Source organism: Emydura macquarii, unplaced genomic scaffold, assembly GCF_026122565.2.
Source record: "Emydura macquarii macquarii isolate MOO-44397 ecotype Brisbane River unplaced genomic scaffold, CSIRO-AGI_Emac_v2 contig_3348, whole genome shotgun sequence".
Taxonomy (NCBI): Eukaryota; Metazoa; Chordata; order Testudines; family Chelidae; genus Emydura; species Emydura macquarii.
In genome coordinates, this window is record NW_027133485.1 from 7546334 (window position 1) to 7565359 (window position 19026).

The 19026-nt window shown below is 40.4% G+C and overlaps 1 protein-coding gene across 1 annotated transcript in view; it reads left to right on the top strand.

Annotated features, from left to right (window-relative positions):
* Window positions 1-250: 250 nt before the first annotated feature.
* Window positions 251-19026, top strand: part of CLIC4 (chloride intracellular channel 4) — a 53105-nt gene continuing 34329 nt past the window's right edge. Inside the window, exon 1 of the mRNA XM_067533940.1 lies at window positions 251-482. Coding sequence (XP_067390041.1) covers window positions 411-482 — 72 coding nt within the window. The 5' untranslated portion in view covers window positions 251-410. The remainder of the gene's footprint in view (window positions 483-19026) is intronic.

The window sequence follows — 19026 nt, forward strand, 5'->3', positions numbered from 1 at the left end:
TTAGACATAGGCCACGCCCCTCCCCCCGGGAGCCCGGCCGCGGCCGCTGCCGCTCGGGGACCCGTTTGTCCGAATCTCGCCGCCCAAGAGCGAAGGCCACGCCCCCTCCCACAAGACACTCATCGCTCCGGCCGCGCCCCCTCCCATAGAAAGTCATCGCTCCGGCCGCGCCCCCTCCCATAGAAATTCATCGCTCCGGCCACGCCCCCTCCCATAGAAATTCATCGCTCCGGCCACGCCCCCTGAAGCCCCGCCTCTTGAGCGCCAGGGCACGGGCGGCCGCTGGCTGAGGCGCTCGAGCCGCTGCTGCCAGTCGCTTGTCGGGCGGGCGCGAGGAGCGGGCGCGGCGTTTCTTGGTCCGGACTAGGGGCGTAGGAGCGAGCCGGCGCTGCCGGTTGGGCAGGGGGAGCATGGCGCTGTCGGTGCCGGTGAACGGGCTGAAGGAAGGCGACAAGGAGCCGCTCATCGAGCTCTTCGTCAAGGTACGGACCGCCCCCCCCCCCCCAGCTTCCTCCGGCCCCGGGGACCCGCCACCTCGGCCTCTTCCCTGCGCTCCGCGTCTGAATCCCTCCCACCCCGTTAAGGCTCAGCTCCGGGGGGGGGATTCACCTCCTAACCCGCCCCGCCCGATAGCGCTCCCCGTCCCCTCAGCAGCCCGCTCCCCCGCCCGGCTTCTGTCTCCTCTGGCCCCTCCCAGCCTGTTGCGCGCCCCTTCTGTGCCCCCCCCGTGCCAGCCCCCGTGGGTCCCCTCTGCTCTCTTCCGCCGCTCACCCGTCCCTGGGCGGCTCCCCCTCCCCAGCCCCAGAGCAGAGCGAGTCGCCGAGCAGGGGAGTGCCCCAGGCTGGGTCCCGCCTTTGGGTGAGGCCTCCCCCCGCCCCGTGGGTTTCCCCCGCTGCCGCCTCTCGCTCGCCTCCCCCCCCCCCAAGAACATTTCGTCCCTCGGCGCCCCCAGGCCAGGCTCTCCCTCCCCCACCGTGCCGGCCCGGGGGGGGGGGGGGGTGTCGGTCTGGTGCCGGTCTGGTGCTGGGCCCATCCATCGCTGTACGGAGGGATCAGAGTGTAAAAAAGAGGGGGGGAGGGAAATCCCATAAGAAGTTGTTGTCTTTAAAATTAAACTCGGATCTGTGGAGTGGGAGAGAGGAAAGTGCCCCCAGAGGGGCGAGATCTTCGCTCTTCAGAAGTCATTGTTGGTGCCTCCCCTCACCCCCCCCCCCTTTGTTTAAAAAAAAAAATGTTACTTTATTTTGTGGTTTTCGTGGAAACTCTCCCTCCCCCAACAAATAAGTTAATAATCAAGTTAGTTCTGTCCCACCCCCAGTTTCTTGTTTTAAGAGGCACAGAGAGGAGATGCCTTCAGCTGAGATTTGAGGAAGATGGAGAGTCGATGAGGCAGAACGCTAGGGTGTCTGAAGTAATGCCCTGGTGAAGTCATTCTGTCATGGAGACGGTGAATAACCTGTTACTCACCAGTTCTTGGTGTGAAAAGTGGCACCTGAATTTCTTGTGTGTTTTCGTAGGGTCTTCAAGTATCTCAATTGCTGTAGGGAATGCTCGCCCTCTTGCTGCAGTTCAGGGGGCAAATGCATGCAACTTATGCACCCCAACTGGAGATAGGGCAACCTGCATAGTATTCAAGTAAAAAAAGGGTGTGTCCCAATTTGTGAAATTTTCCCAGGAGGTGGAAGCTACTTAAAGGTCTTGAAGCTGTGAACTACAGTAAATATGTGTACATATAGTAGTTAGCAAACAATAATACAAACCACAGTAATATTTGAAGCTACTGAGACTATACTTACTCTACACAAAATTTTGTTTGTATAACCAGGAAAGAAAGATCAGCTGTTACTGTTAAAATTTGTTCATACCAAACAATGTGCTCAGTGTTGAAATGGTGAGGAATGATTTCTATTCTCCATACTTCAATACATCACAAACGCACCATTTACCTCCCTGCAATATGTCCCTAAGTGTGTGTGCATGCAGCTGGAGATATCAGGAAACATTAATAACCTTTCACTCCTGTGCAACAATTTACTATTTTGATTGAAACATAATAGGCTTTTAAATACACAACAATTTTTCTTCTAGACAAGGAAAGAAGCATGTGCTGTTGTGCTGCATTTGCCTTTATCACAAAATAAGCCAGTTGCTATGAGGTTCTCAAATGGTTTGTATTTGTATGATGTAATATCTTGGTTCCTCTGGGGCTCCTTGGTGATGCAGCATCAGTCTTTCTGCTTCAAAGGTTTGGGGAAGAAGATTGAGGGAATTTGGGAAATAAGTAACAATTTTTTTGTTTACCCAGAGGTTAAATTCAACAAGGAAAAATGCCTTGGAGGACCCACATTTTTAAAACTCTTTTTAACCCTTCAAAGGAGGTTTCTATCCAATGCCATGAGAGGGTATGCAAGATTCTTAATCTCTCTCTTTTTGGAAACTGCTCATTATACCAGCCACAGTGGTAGAGTTGAGGAGTTAAAGCTTCCACCAAGACCTTCTTGAGTTTGCACTGATGTTAAGTGGGCAATTTAGAAAAAAAGAAAAGACTAAAATCTATCCATTGTTTAAAAGCTTGTATCAGAGTAGCCTGTACCAAGAAAATATACCAGTAACAATCGAGAGAAGACACTGCAGCGGAGGATTCATGTTTTGTTTGCCCTTACTAAAAATATTTTAAATCATAGAAGCAAAGTATAAATGGAGACAATAGAACAGTAAAATATAGATGATTCCCATTTGAAATGTTAACTGTTAGTAATCCTTATTTATTTAATATTATAATAGCACCCAGAGGTCTCGGTGAGGATTTGAGCCCTTTTGTGCTAGGCACATATATGAAAGCATTGAAAATGTCATCCTAAATCACCTGAGTGACTTAAAGATGTTGGACTTGTACTCCTAAGTCACTTAGGTGCTTTTGAAAACTCCGCCCCATAGTCTCTCTCTGGAAGAACCTGCAATATAAAACAAATGGCATATGAAAATTGTGGGAAGAGGGATAAACCAAATATAAATCTCAATACACATACAAATATGTATATTTGCTACTCTGTCTACCTTTGACAAAGAACAAAACAACGGAAACAGCTGCAAATTTCCATAATCTCCAGTGACGCTTCATCCCCATCATGACCCAGTAGATGGGGCTTTCCCTACCAAATATGTTTCAACTATAAACAATTGCCTTCAGGAGGTCCCAACCACCTCAGATCTAAGCTTGCATTTTTTTTGGACAATTATATAAATATATAACTTGCTAACTTTTATCTTTATCTGCCCTATACTCCATTATTAATTGTCTGATTTATTGTAGACTTCAGGACACAGATGGGTCTTGAGGAGGGATTTGAAGGAGGAGAGGCAGGTGGTTTTGTGGATCAGTTTAAGGAGGGCACCCCACGCATAAGGGGTTATGAAAAAAAGGCACAGAAATGTTTATATGAAGGACATGTTGGCAGTTCTATTATCAGGTACTAACAAGGATGCTGGAATGCTTGAGGGAACTTATTGTTCCTCTTTCATTTTCCTATTCTATTCCATAGTATTACATATATATGGAATACATGTGTGCTATATGATAACGTTTTATTGGAATGACCACATTCAGGACTATAAGTGAGTATTGCCTCCCACTGAGAATCTCTTCTTCCCAATTTTTTGAAATTACCACCTCACAACTCTTAGCGGGGGTATAATATCTGTCAAGTCCCCAGCCCTGAAAAAGAGCTCTGTGTAGCTCCAAATCTTCTCTCTCACCAGCAGAAGTGGGCTCAATAAAAGAGATTACCTCATCCACCTTGTCACCTTAAAGTCAAGATCAGGTTTTTTTAAAAACAAACCCCGCAGTCCAGGGCAATGTCTTGGCCTTCCTGATGCTTAGGTCAGGGAAATCTTAAAGGAAGATCCCACATTTATAGGAAGAGAAGGAAAAGTCTTTTCTGGCAACTTGATGAAAAGCCATTTCCTCTTCCTGTGCTCTGTAATTTGTCTTGCAGTCTTGCTTAAATCACTGTTTCTGGGAACAATGCTCTGTCCTGCAGTTATTGTTTAGTGTGGAGCCAGCTGCATAGAAAATAGCAGGACTATTAAGATGGTCATTTCCATACAAACTAACATCAAATCAAATAGAATGCTTAAAATAAGATACCTATTAGTTTTTAGTTTAGCCTTCATGCAAGCCATTTTGGTGTTCTAGTAGTCAGTCGTTATGTTTCATAACCAGGGAGCATAGTGTATATATACCAGTTAATCAGAAGATGTAGCCCCATATATGTGGAATAGATTAAAAAAATATCTAAAGGTTGTTGGCAGTTACTTAACGAATGTCAAGCCAAAAGATTGCACAGAATAGGGAACCTAGGTAATCAGTTTTCAAAGTGAATACTAGCATCTTTGGTTCAATCTGTTCACAGTGAAGTTTGTAATATAGAGGTAATCTAATGGAAAGACTTTGACCAAGCAAGAGGTCTAGTTCATGAAGTCTGTGCCAAATACCAATAGCTGTAGGGTGGTAGCTGTATGACCTGCATACATAGGATTGCAGCAGCCGGACTGAGATGAAATAAAGGTATGCATTAAAGTTTCAGAAGCAAGTCTGTGAAGCATTAGAGTCAGTGGCTGTATTCCCAAAATTTTGGTCTTAAAAACATCTTTCTGGATTGTGATCAGTGACAGAACTGTCTGAGGAAAAATGTGCACGCATGGTTAGCTTTCAGTCATGTACAACTGTATAAAGCTGTTGGAATGATCCAAACAATTTGAGGGTTCCTCTCAAGACCATATTTATACTGGGTCCTGTTGTAATTCATATTTGTCTTTTCTGTGCTAAGGCATATTTGCAAAGTAAGCACTAGATGTAGAGATAGGAAAACAGTTTCTGTAGTACAAAGCTTTTGATGTGCGGTGTGAAGAATAATACATGGTTTGGTTTTGTCTGTAGAATTTATGCTGGTGGTCTCTGGTAATGAGTAACTTTAGTATTTGTGTGTGTTGTTTTTCATTAACCTCACTGGTGGGCTGCCTACAGCCTTTTTTAACTTAAAATGCAAATGTTTGCTAAGTCTTTCTTAATATCTGATTAGGAGGAGCTAGTGATGTATCTCATTTCCCATGTGCTTTCAGTTTTGCTTCCTGGCGTGTTCACATGTATTATTGATAAGGGAGGCCTGCTTCCATTGTCTAACTGGAATGGTTTAAAAGACCCAAGTGGCATCTTATTGTAATGAAGACTGAAATGTAATGAGTGTGGGGTATTACACATAGCAACTCAGTCAGCTTTCATTAGAATTTGTATAAAGCAATCTATGGTAATTGCAGTTCAGTTTGTCTTGTCTGGATTTTGCTTTTTTAAAAAAAGTATTGGCTTAATGTTTTAGTCAAATAGAAGCACTCATTGGTGAAACCAGAGTACACAAAACGGCTTGTAGGGTTTTTTAAGATGGCGTGCAAAAGAGCTGTGGCTGAAGAATGCCCAACATTCAACCTGCAGTGTTCTAGAGGGCAGATGCTACTTACTCTGTAACAGCAGGGTGAAAACATCTGATCAAGCGCAAGTTTATGAGGAACTCAACAAACAAGTAATACAAACAAGTAAAGATACTGTTAGAGCATTGCGATAGGTTTTCCAAGAGAGAAATGCAGGAGTAGAAAAAAGGTGAGCGTTAGTAACCTGGATCGAACAAAGTGGCATAGACTGGGTTTTAAATTAGCAAACATCTCTGTACCATTAAACGCTATATCTAAGGTTCAGTTCAGTGGTACAATACAACTATTTTCTTAAAAGTCTTACATTTTATATAGCTCCTTTTCATCTTAAAGGATTCCTTGTGCTTTGCAAAGTATTCAAATGTACTCACTTCTGGCATGTCAGGCAGCAGCTGGCTAACAGAGCACATCAGTATTAAACAGTTTAGGAAAGGAGGGAATGCCATATTACACTGAAACTGCAGGGAACTTTTGAGAAGGTAAATTCTAGTTAGCCAGTTTGGGGCTAACATCCTCACTCGTGCAAAAGAGCTACAGGATCTTTAAGAACTACAAGTGCCGAAGACTTTTTGGTTTTTTCATGTGTAAGAGCACCTCTAGCAGCAAAGTGCCCTATGACACCATGCTGAATCATTGGTTCACTGTGAATGAGAGGGAAAAATGCCAGTATTCAGTGTTTTCTCTGGTCTTCTAATCATATTTTGACCAGGCCCATCTCTAGTTAGTTTGATCTTACATCTCAGATGTAAGTAGAAGTAGATCTTGCATCTCAGCATGAGGTAGTATGGTAGCTGTATATTGATTGAACCAGGTCACTCTTCAAACTTGTCAGTGACGTACTTGTTTGCTTTGACAATTACAGCAAAACCATACAATCAAAACAAGACACAGTCAGGAAATAAGCAATGTTACTTATTTCCAGCATTGTCATCAGAAGATAATCTTGTCAGGGGGTAGCTTGTCACAAGGTAATCACATTAGACATAGTCTTTTCTCTAGGTATGGTATTCTCACAAAGGATAATCTTGTAATAACCCTTGTGCCTGAGAATTTTCTCACCCTATGTCTGAAATACGTTTGGTGTAAAGATAAACATTGTTTTATGGGTAACAAACAGATCTTGTTATTCCTCTTCACCTGGAGATTCCTTTGTGTCTGCTTTTATTTGAGGGCTATGTAGGGGGAGTGTGGTGTCCCAGTATTTGCTCTTTAATACACTGAGGATTAAATATCTTCCATATCCTCAAAGGCAATTGATTATAATGAATCATACGTTAAAAACTGGCATGGTCTACTTCTCCTTTGATCAGGCAAATCATATTCCTTTAAAAACTGCCATTTGCTTTGGCAGAGGCACTAGTGCTCATAACCATAAACCCCATTGTTTTCTCCTCTGCGTCTGTTTGCTAATATCTTTTTTTAAAGCAGAGCTATGACACTTTGTACAATATTCAGCTTTTTAAAAAAAGTTTTAAGTTTAAAAACATTAAATTATTTAATGTTTAGTATTGTTTAATGTTTTAGTATGGGGGGGGTGCAGTGACGTGTGTGTGTGTGTGTGTGTGTTGGGGGAGTGCTGTCTCTTTAAGCAGAGCACTCAAGTCTGAATGCTTTTTCAGCCAGCAGCAGCTGCTTTTGGCGTCATTCACTCTTGAGCCGTCAGCAGCAGCAAATAGGCTACCACCCTCCCCCGTTCCCCGACCCCAGCTCGGCAGTGACTGAGTACACGGGAGTGGGTGAGGGACACCTCGACGTCATCCCTGTGCTCCCCCACTTTGCACAGCAGACTGGAGGCTGGTTCCCAGTCTGGAGCAGCTTGGCCAGGAGGTGCTTCATGGGGCTGTGCGGAAGGAGGCATGTGGAGCAGGGTGGCAGGAGGAGGGGCACCCCAGGCACGGTGCCCTGCTGTGCAATTAATGCTCATTAAAAAAAGTCTTAATTTGTGTTGAGTTAATTGCATGCGTTCACTGCGTTTGACAGCCCTATTTTGTATTGCAAATATTTGCACTGTAAAAAAATTTAAAAAAAGTATGCTTTGACTTGTAGATTGCACTAAGAGACATACAAATGTTTAATATATTTGGCACAATGCCGGCTACAACAGTGCCATGTGACACCTGTTGTTACTTTCCGGTGACATATAAGAAGTGGGGCAGCATTATCTCAAATAATGTAAACAAATTTGTTTGTTTTAGAGATTGGCTGAAGAAGGAGGACTGAGTGGACTTGGAGGCTCTAAAGTTTTCAATTTTTTTTGTTTTGAGTGCAGTTATATACAAAAATACTTCTGTTTATAAATTGCATTTTCACAATAGAGATTGCAATACTGTACTTGTATGAAGTGAATTGAAAAGTACTACCACCTTTTTTACAGTGCAAATGTTTGTAATAAAAATAAAGTGAGTACTGTACACTTTGTTCTGTGTTGTAATTGAAATCAGTATATTTGAAAGTGTAGAAAACATCCAAAAATATTTGATAAATTTAAATTGGTGTTCTGTTGTTTAACAGTGATTAAAACTGCAATTAATCACAATTTTTTAAATCTAGTTAATTTGTTTTGCATTAATCGCTTGACAGTCCTACTTGGAACAATTAAACATTAGTAAGGGTTACAGATGTGAATTAGCTTCTCTTACACTGTAGGTTACTTGCAACATTTTGCTGAATTTCTGTCCTGGTTATAACCAATAATTTTATTTCTGGCATGTATTCCTGTTTAATGCTATAATTAATGTTTAGGCAGTTCCATTTATGAACATCTTAGCTTCTTCAAGTTTTAAAATCTGCATTTAGTTTCTCAAGGGAGCCTCTGTTTTACTTCGCAACTGAAAGATGTCTGACACTGCACCGACCCCTCCCTTCTTTCCTGTGCTGTGCACATTGACTAAGTGTGTGGATTTGAACCCATTGTCTTCTGGCCCAAAATCCAGTGCTACAGATAGCACAATGCTGATATCTACAGTATATCTTCTGAGGGAAACGGACTTTTGCTGTGATATCCTTTGAAGCAGCTGTAACATTTTCACCATAAACACTTCATGTGAACATGATTGCGACTGCCAAGAAAACCCTCTTCAAATGAGAAGCATCTCACCCTGTGCACTGAGGGCTTTAATACTGTGTAAGGAATAAAGGGGAAAAAATCAAAAGGTTTTATGTGTACACAAACCTGGTGATTGTTTTGACACACAGTAGAACAAAGTTTCAGCACCTCAACCTAACAGATCAGCAAACAAAAAAGCACATCGAAGACTGTGGCAGACTGAATTGGGGCAGAGCTCCATTGATGCTTGAGATGCATTTCTTAATGTGTTGTTGTTCCTAATCATATGTATATTAGGGAATGCACAGAATCATGGGAAGATAGTACTTACTTACATGTGACCCTGATGCCACATTCTTATTTCAGAAGTCTGAGAAGCTTCTTAAATGTAGATATCTTGTCTGGAGGTGAGTATAGCTGACTGCTGGAAAGTAGCACGCTTGCAAGGAATGTTTTATGTAAACTCACTTGTTACCTTTATAAGTGAATGGCAGAGTCCCTAGTTTCACATAATCTTTCAGTGGCAGCACAGTGAAACCAGTATTAGCATCCTAAGAAGTTAGGCTGTGAGGGTAATGATTACCTGAAGTGACTCAAAATCACTACTGAGTACAGGATGGCGAGCACAGACTAACTTGTGGAGGAGGCAGTCAGATTATCTCATAGAAGAAACAGTTCTCCTGATAAGATTAGTTGGAATGACAGTGATTCCTTTTTTCCCTTTGCGTGCTTATCATCCCTAGGGTGGACAAAGAAGAAAATTCCCTTTTATCTACAGCTAGCTTTTCACATCTCCCTTCAGGCCTTTCTCAGTGTTTTTTCCCAGTGTGTCTCAGACCTTGTTCAGAGACTGGAAGTAGCTTATGGCAGACAGTTGTATGTATGCTAACCATGCATAGGTTGAATAGATATGAACTAGCAAAAGAGTTCTGTTGCAACAAAGGGAGGATGGAGATCCTAATTCCTCTACCTGGACCTGTTAGCTGAGCACTTCTCCTTCTCCAAAGAAGGAGAGAGCTCCGAGTTGCATTTTTTCATAACATCTGTGTGTGAGTGCAGCTGCTAGTTAAATAGTAAGTTATGTGCTTGAGACAGAATGACTTTTGTACTCCAAGTGGTTGCATATTTGATTAAAAAGTTTAACTCTTTCAAAAGGGGCAATGGAGGACTTGAATTCATGTTAACCTTTCTTGTTTGGTTTGTTTGTGAGAATTTACTCAGTATTCAGAGGCTCATTTTTACAGCCAGAAGGACAATTATGATCACCTAGTTTGACATGCATAACACAAGCCAGAGAATTTCACCCAGTGATTCCTGCATCAAACCCATAAGTCCTGGCTGAGCTAGGCATATGTTTTAGAAAAGCATCTAATCTTTAAATGAAGTCTGAATTGAACTTGTATACCTAGCAGTAACTGGTATGGTTTTTTGTGGGGCGGGATTCTGTATATCAACCAGTCCCCTGCAACTTAGGGTGGCTGCATTCAACTTTTTCAATAGGTTGTTGGCCTTTTTTCCTGGATTATCCAAAGAGGGTCACTTGCGTGGTGTTCTGGGCTGAAGCATATGGCATTCATGGTACTCTCACTGTTGGACTGGGTAGTGAAGGACTGAGTTTGGACCAAGAATTTAAGTGAAACTAAACTGAGTTAGTAACTTTGCTTTGGATGCCCTACTACAGCAAGGCCTCTCTAGGGGGACAGTTTGCTAACACAGATTTACATCAGTTTTTTGTATTTGTAACAAAAGCCAATTTACAGGTATTTGTAAAGCATTTTGATGATGGGAAAACATTATAAAGTAATCTTTATTAAATGATCGGTTTTAGTTACAAAGTTTTTCTTGCAGCTACTTCTCAGAAATTGTGAATAAGCTTAATTTATAAAATTGCTCTGATTTGATGTACTCCACCCTTGAAATGCTTAGGTGACTGTCTCTCTGGGCACTTAAATTCTGCTCATTGTGGTGGTATGAGTGCATGAACATATTAATCTCTACCTTCTTGAAAGTTCCTGATTAAGTTTCATACTTCTAACTGACTTTAGGCAGAAATTAATCTTTGATTCTGTTAACTCCATTGCTGGTCTCCTGCTAAAGAGGAGAGTAGCTATAAAACTTACGTTGAATATCTTCCTTTTCAAATAAAATTTTACTGTAGTGGCACAGTCTGATTTCAATGTTTAGACTGCTGCATTTGCTTATATTAAATCTTAAAACATAAACCATACTTCCTATTAATTACAAGGCTCTTTATATTGTAGTGCTCTGGAGAGACCAGATTTAATTTTTGTATTGTTGGCTAGACAAACAAAGGTCAAGGAGCTTTCTTTATGCAAGGAAAGGAAATGGCTTTCAGTTCTGTAGCTTAAATGTCCATATTAGGTATAAACTAAATATAGGAGTGTAATCCAGGAGTGAAGTCACATCTGTATAATTTTATGAGATGAGCTAATGAGATCAGTCAGTGCTACTGGATCGGGTTCAGATTTCCTCCCCTCTTTTATATTTTTGGCTCTGTTAAAATATTACCAGTTTGGCAGGAGCCTTTTGGTCTGCACTTTGAGTTTTCTTTAAATAAAGGAAATAGTTTTAAAAAATAATTGGTTTGTCTATAAATCCAAACAAATGCGAATTTTTTTTTTTTTTATAAACATTCAGAGCTAGCATACGTTTCTCTCTCTAGCATAACAAGCCATGCAGACAATTGTACTGTAGTTTTAATGTGACAGGGAAATGGGTTTGAGGAGTATTAGCTCCCAGCAAATGAGAAATAAATTTGCTTTAGATTATTAAAGCCTGTAGATTGCATGCAGATGCTGGAGATTTGACTTCAGATTACCATTTTGAAAAGATGGCTCCAAATGAATCTATTAATGTGCCTGCTCTTTAAAAAAGAGTTTTGTGTAAACTAAGATGCTGCTGCTTTCCTTCTTTAGATATGGAACACTTCAGAGCATGTGCAGTGTCCGTGTGTAATCCTTCATTCTCATCATCTTTAATAGCTTGAATTATTTTTTTCACATGCACATTCCTGATATGAAGCAAATGGCAACTGCTGAAACTTGGAATAATGTGTTTTTAGTCATATTTTTCTGGCTTTATCGGAACTTCAAACCCCCAACTTTCTACTTTTGCCTAACGTTTTGACATTAAGCATCACTTGATCACGCCCCATTGCCTCTAGTACTTCTGACCCATGAAGATTATAATTATGAAAAAAATAAGTTAACATGACAACTTGAATGGCTGAACTTCTGTTTTGTTTGTGAATAAAAAATTGCTCTCCCAAGAGCTTTTGCCTCTTGTAATTTGTTTTTATCATTCTACTCCACTAATTTACCCAACCTATTTTCCTTAGTTTATAAATACTCTGAGCTTGGACCTTGTTAATTTTTTCGCATCTCTAAAGTACTCTGCACACCTATGGAGTTATATAAATCTTTAACTGCCGAGAGTCGGAACTTTATTCATGTTTCTGAAGTCCAGTGGCTGGGTATGTGATTCCTTCTAAGACAGCTTTATGAGCCATTGCTGTATTTTGTGATGAGGGCAGGCCAAAGCTTGGGAGTAGGTCTCTTGTGCTGTAGCCAAAGCACATGCTGTACTCTACCAAACATAAGGGGGGGAAGGGGAGGAAGGCTCTCGCTTTCAATAGCTGTTCCAAACTCTTGTGCTAAGTATGCAACTTTGAGTTCCAAGCACTTTGTTGAACAAACTCACCAGTGTGCAGTTAATTTTGTACTTAGGTTCCCACTAAAATATTGTAACATTTTATGTCAAGCCATTACACACACAATGGATTTTAGTCAGTTTTGTCACATAATTATTCTTTTGTAATACATGCCCAGGCTCTTTTTGTCCGAGAACTTGCCCTCAATAAGTAGAGATTGCATAGCCGTGAGGGACCAATGCAATATCTGATCTGCTAGTTTTTCATGTCATTACTTAATAGGTGGTGTGCCAAGGCAGGCAAACTTCATGCATGTGGAATATTCTATATAATCCAAGCTTTTATTCATGTGATAATGTTCCTTTGTCCACTGAAGGACTCTGACCTGTATGTAATGTAGATTTAGACTTGACGACTTAGCTGATTCCCATAAGGATGAATTCCTCATGAATAACAAAATAAGAACCACTTATATATTTGAATATCCTGCCATGAAAATCGCAGATTTCTTTTCAACAGAATTTCACTTTGAGAATTGGATAATGGCAAACATAAATCTTCTGGAATGATAAGATGAGTCTGACTCTTCCTGTCTTATATAGCTCTAAGACACTAAAGATAGTAATCACATCAATTCTGGTTCATACTGGTTACTAGTACAACACAATCTCTCTTTTTGCATTGTGGTGGTTTATTTGAAAGGTGTAATGTTAGATTTAAGATGGAGATTCTTCTCCCTGCATGGTGATCGTCAAATACAGAGAGGGAGGGATAGTTCATTCCATTTTTTCCTTTGCTTTTAAGGTTATGCAGAAGAATACCAACGGATGTGGATTAATTAAAAAGATTGTTATCAGGCAGCAATAATCTTTTCAATCAATTCTTACCTGGGCCAGATTTCAGCCAGTAACCTCTAGGGGAAATATTCCATATCCTGTTGTCAATCTTTTGAGCCTTTCACCCCTCTGACTTCCCTTCCAGTTTCACCTGAGTGAATACAAACTTCTACTACAGTTTGGTTAATCTATTTTTATTAGCTCTTCTGGTGCTAACTATAACTTCTGGATTTAAGATTTGCCGTTTTTAAAGGTCTGCCTAAAACGGCTCTGAATATTTAAGAGACTTGCCCAAAGTAACTTTAGGTGATCTTTGCTATATAACATAGGGAAGAATTCTCACTTTTGAGATTGAATAATGCCTTATATCAATTTAAGTTAAGTCAATAAGGAATTAACTTAAGATAATTCAATATAAGCTGCTCTTAAATTGACTTAAATGCTCAAACAAAGGGGTTGCACTGACTTAACTAAATTGATGCAAGTTTAATGTGTATACAAGGCTACAGTCTAGCTTCTGTGGAGTTATTAATAAGTTTAGTGGTGTGTTTCCTCTGAAATTGTGGGAGGAGAAAGTAATAGAAGTGATGGTAAATGTACTAATTCTCCTATTTGGAAACGCATGAGTAAATGTACATTTCCCTTCACTCTTGCAAGGTTTTTTTTGTGGGTATAATTGGCCTGAGAATAATACATACCTTTAGTTACTAATTTTGTCCTTTCTTACATAACTTAGATTGCAATTTCATTTTCTGAATACTAAACCAGTTTGTATTCCTCAGTAACTGGTAATGTAGGATGGGTTTAGTGTATAATTTATACAGCTATGGTTCTTTTAATAGAAAATAAGACTACTGAGGAAATGGCATAACGTAGTGGCACTGCCCTTCCTGCATTGGCAATAGTCTGTAATATTCCTTTTCCTGGGCAGACACGCCCAGAGCACATGGTAGGCGGAGGTAAATTTGAAGAATTAGATATTTAAAGCTGTCACACAAGAAGTTATTTTACACAAATCCACAGTTTAATATTAGGCATTATTTTATGTGGTACCTTGTCAGCACTATGATAGTGGTATGATTTTAATTTTCAGCACAATGCAAAGGTAGTTGGATGCATAAATTGGTGTTTCAGTAGGATATGTTTCAAGATATCTATATACTCCGTGTTTTTTTTTTTTTTTTTTTTTTTTTTTTTTTTTTTTGGGGTGATGTCTATTGGTTCTCTTTCAAATTGCTGTGATGTGGCAAAGAAAGACAACAAATCTGGATTGCTTCATGGAACCTGCAATGTGAATCTGAGAGCTCAATTTTTGCCCTAAACTTGTTAGTTATAGCTGTTCTTGGTGCTTTGTGAATGTAGCTGAAAATACATGTAAAGCTCTAAATATGGGAAATAGGCCTGAGTGTGTTTAGACACAATCCCACTGAATATTTATATTAGCACAAATCTCCTTTGTTTTTCTTAATTGCTGCTTAATATTTAATCAAATTGTTTTCTACATTTTATGTCTTTTATATAAGTTTTCAGGTATTCAGCAGCTTGAAACAGTCTGAGATTTGCCTTTGTTTGGTCTGATTTGGCTGAGAGTCTCCCATTGGTTAATTAGCCCTCAAGAGATAAATAACTTGGGTCTTAAGTGGTTGCTGAATGTGGCTTATCTATGGACAAAAGATATCAGAGGAATGAGTTTTGGTTCTCAAATAAACATGACAGACATGGACTGTAAGAAATGTCCAAAACTGGAACAAGGAAACTTAAACAGTGCAAACTAGTTAGCAAATGTTTTTGTTTTTACCAAATCTCAACAATAATATCCTGCCATACAGAAGTTATGAAGAACAGTGGCTTAGCGGGAAATGTTCTAGAGGGGTAGCCATGTTAGTCTGTATACAGCAAAAACAACGAGAGTTCTGTGGCACTTTAAAGACTAACAAATTTAATTTTAGCAGGCATAAAAGCTTTCGTGAGGCTCAGCTCACTTCGTCACTTTTTTTACCTCTGCATCTAACAAAGTGAGCTGAGCCTCATGAAAGCTTTTATGCCTGCTAAAATTAAATTTGTTAGTCTTTAAGTGCCACAGAACTCTCGTGGTTTTTAGAGGGAAATGTTGTTCTGAAATGTGTTCTGTTCTATCCCCATATGAGTGGTTGGTGTAGATATACTACTTTCCATTTTCATGCTAAGATCCACAGATCTCCTAGCGCTACACTACACTTATAGTGACTACTTCAGCCTGCTTGCAGTTTGGGGGCAGAACTAGAACTGTCAGTCAGTCAGCAGTTGTGACCTATTCTCCCCCCCCGGGTTTGTCTGCCTCCACAGCAGTAGGTCAGTTCAACCAGACCCCCTGCTTAAGAGCTTTTTTGAAGGAAAATTCCAAACTCCAGTTCAAATTTCTGACTTACATTTTGGCTCTGTCTAATTCCTAGCTGTGTCCTAGGTCTGTGTTTGCTCAGTGAGGAGCTTGGTTGGATGTGTGGGAAGAAGGCAGTAATCCACCCCTCATAGGCCAGTTGGGGCAGGGTCGTCTTGGCCCTGTTCCCCCAAGCAGGAAAGAAGGCAGGCAGGATTAGAAAAGCTTGCTCCAAGGGCAATCCGTTCTCCCTCATTCCCTGTTAAGTACAAAATGGATACTTGGATGATGTGACCATCATTCTCATGGACTCTAAAAAAGTCAGTAAATAGAAATTATTCTACTCGCTAGTGCAAAGTCCACAGTTTAAGTACCATGTTAAGCAAATGAAATATAGCCTTGTTCATCCAGGATGGTCTTAATATGGGTGTATAAGAGTGTCAAATAAAAAAGTCAGGGCTCTGTAGTATGTTAGCAGCATGTTTGAGAAAAGAAAGTTGTGTACAAATCCAAACCTTAAATGCTTCCTTAGGGCAACACCTCTTCCAGCCCACAAAGGCATATAGTCATAAACCTCATTTTGCTGCTTTATAGTGCTACCCAGATAGAATCCCTTCAAGAGGTGTTATATTTCCTGTCCATTAAAGCAGACCTCTCATACTGCCTATCTCCAGTCAAACAAGTTTTGAAGTTGGACGTGTTCTCAGATGAGACCCAGTACTGTATTTTTAATTCTAATTAGTCACATTGCGGTAGCATTCACTCCCAAGAAATACTCTTTCTGTTAAATATCAAAGTCCAAGTCCAGTCTCGTACTGAGATTGGGTATTTAACCACATGGTCGTCAGGGGAAAATGGAGAATATATAATATATCTGATTTTCATGTCCACATTTAAGAGATGAATTTGTTTTCCATCCTGGAAGCACATTACTGTGAAAATATCCATTGTTCTGTATCTCTTGATCTTAGTACAGTAAAGAGCAGAAAGGTATCTTGCTTGCTTGAAAACGTACTTTCTTTAAGAAGGTCCGCAGACTCTGGCATGCACTGGAGACAAATGATTCATCCAGAAGAGAGATGGAAATTGGTACCCAAAATATTGGATTTGTTTCAATAAGGGGAATTTCCCAGGCTTTGAAGTATTAGAAACTGTAGAGCTTTTTTCCCCCCTCAGAAAACACTTAACAAAGTCTCTAATTTAGAAAATGGAATAATCCTGGCTGTGGAAGTTGTCTCCACTGGAAGTAATTTCAGGAGGTGACACGATACCCTGTTGCCAATGACTGCTCTCTAATTAGAGCACAGTACTTCTCTGAAAGAAAATAATTACGAATGCCTGAAAAGTGGGGAGGGCTGAACTGAAATGAATGTGGGTGAGTGGGGGGGAGGGGAAGGAAGGGGAGGTTTAATATCACACTGTAGAGGCCATCATTATAAAGGTGCAGTTGTGGGATCCTTAGAATGTTGGTGCGCAGATACTGAAATGCAATAGGCCTGCTCCAAAGTAATTCACTTGGTGAGATTTGCCCATAAGCAATTGACTTAACTCCAAAGAATCACACTTCCATTTGTTAATGGTTTGCCTGCAGTTGGCTTCTCTAACTGTTGTTACACCCATACATATAAGGACCAGAACATCTGAGGTGGAGGGAGGGTAGTGGAAAGCTGGCTAACAGTGCTTTAGGTAAAGTGGATCTAAAATAGGCAGCTTCACATTTAGAATTCGAATGACTCAACTATTCCATTTCCGTGCATCTAAGAGAGAGAGCTTAGATGTTTTGAGTTCTTATATTATAGCAGTACCTGCGGCTACCACTATTATTAAGGGCTTGTCAGTGTTCTGATTACCAGTTCAGTAATTAATATATGTTCACAATAACTCTACAGTAAAACCTATTTGCTCTAGGCTGAAACTTGGCAGGGAAGATCTTTCTGGCATTCCAAGAAGTCTCTGCTTGCGAAATGAAGTCTTGCTGGCTGTTAGCTGTGTGTGGACTAGGCCTCTTTGTTGTCCTGACCTTCAGTTTTTCCTCTTGCATATTATGGCAAAGAATTCTTCAGGCTCTCAGCAATTTCAGCCTCATCTGTCACTAACTTACCACTCTTGCAGTTTAAAGGTTCCACTAATTCTTCACCTGGTTATTTGCATGTGGGGGAGGGAAGGTAGTATAGTTAGAGGCAAAAAGTGTCAGATAAGCAAAGACATTCTTTCCCTGCAAGTCTGGGACAGCAAGATGGAAGAGAAAATTAACTTTACCCTCATAGGGCCAGCTTTATTCTGATATCCTAACAGTGTTGGTCATTAACCTCAAAGTTTAGAGTCCAAAGAAAATCCTGGAGGTATGAAAGTTAACTGTGAGCAAGCAGGAGCATTGCATATTGGATTCAGATTACATTTTACATTCATGAACTGTGCAATTTATTATAGTAGCACTTTGGTTTTTTGGATGACACTGCATTAATATTTTAGCTAGAGCACCTTTCATCATGAGGGGTTCCAAAATGCCTTGTGAACTATTCACAGTGCATATAACGTCCTTGAGATTCAGCCATTTCTTGGGCGGAGAGCAACAAATAACAGGTACATAGCATGCTGCACAACAGTAGGGACATGGGACATTTTGGTCAGTGCTATAGCAAATACTTAATCTTATAGTTCTTGCATGGATATTTGTTTTTACATTTTATCTGAAAGACTCACGCCATTAACTGCAAGGAACTCTATTTATCCAACTTGGTAGGATAAAAGTTCAAGTAGGATTTGAACCAGTAGTACTGGACAGTTTTAGATATTTGTGTATGGACCTCTAAACCACTCTTTCATACCCTTTCATCTCTCTGTGGGTTTTTTGAATAGCTGCATACATTTTCCCTCTGATCACTTTGTCAATCCCCTCACTTCTCCATCTATAATCCAATGTGGCTCAGTGATTTATTTCACTTTTTTGTGGGTAAACTTACTGCTCATGAAGTGTTACTTTAACGGTCTGCTAGCATGCCCAGTACCTGATACATCATGCTGGTTTCCTTTTGACTTCTCATCCAATGTATTTCTATCCTGACTGGCAACTATATTTGCTCTCCCAGCATTAGAGTCCTGCTTTTGTTTCTTCCTGCTCTTTACTCATTTGTGTGAAATCAGGCTCCAGAGGTGAAACCCTCAAATCCATTTACTTTTTTGATTCAGGGGAAAGAAGGTTCTGTGACTAATTTATCCAACAGCCTCATTATTTTCCTCCTTTTCACAATAGGCTACTCAGAGAGCCTTTTACTATTTTGCGTCCCCTCCCCCCTTCCCAAATCTCACTTTCTGTGTCCCCTGACATGTCAAATCTGGGAAAGTTTCCCTTGCTAGTTACTGATGAATTAGGAAATGATCCTGCGCAAGGTCTTCCAACATTCTGCCCTTTGCCTCAGTTTTATTTACAGAGCCAGGGACTGGGATATATTAGGTCTCCCATTGTATGCACTTTGACCTTATTATTTCTGCCTCAGTGTGTGTTCCTGGTACTAGCTTGCTATTTGAAACAATCCTACCTTGAGTCCAGAATTATACCCCAAACTTAAGTATACCCTGGTTCTTCCTGTTCTTCATTATAGTACATGGACTTCAAACTCTTCCCAACATATTT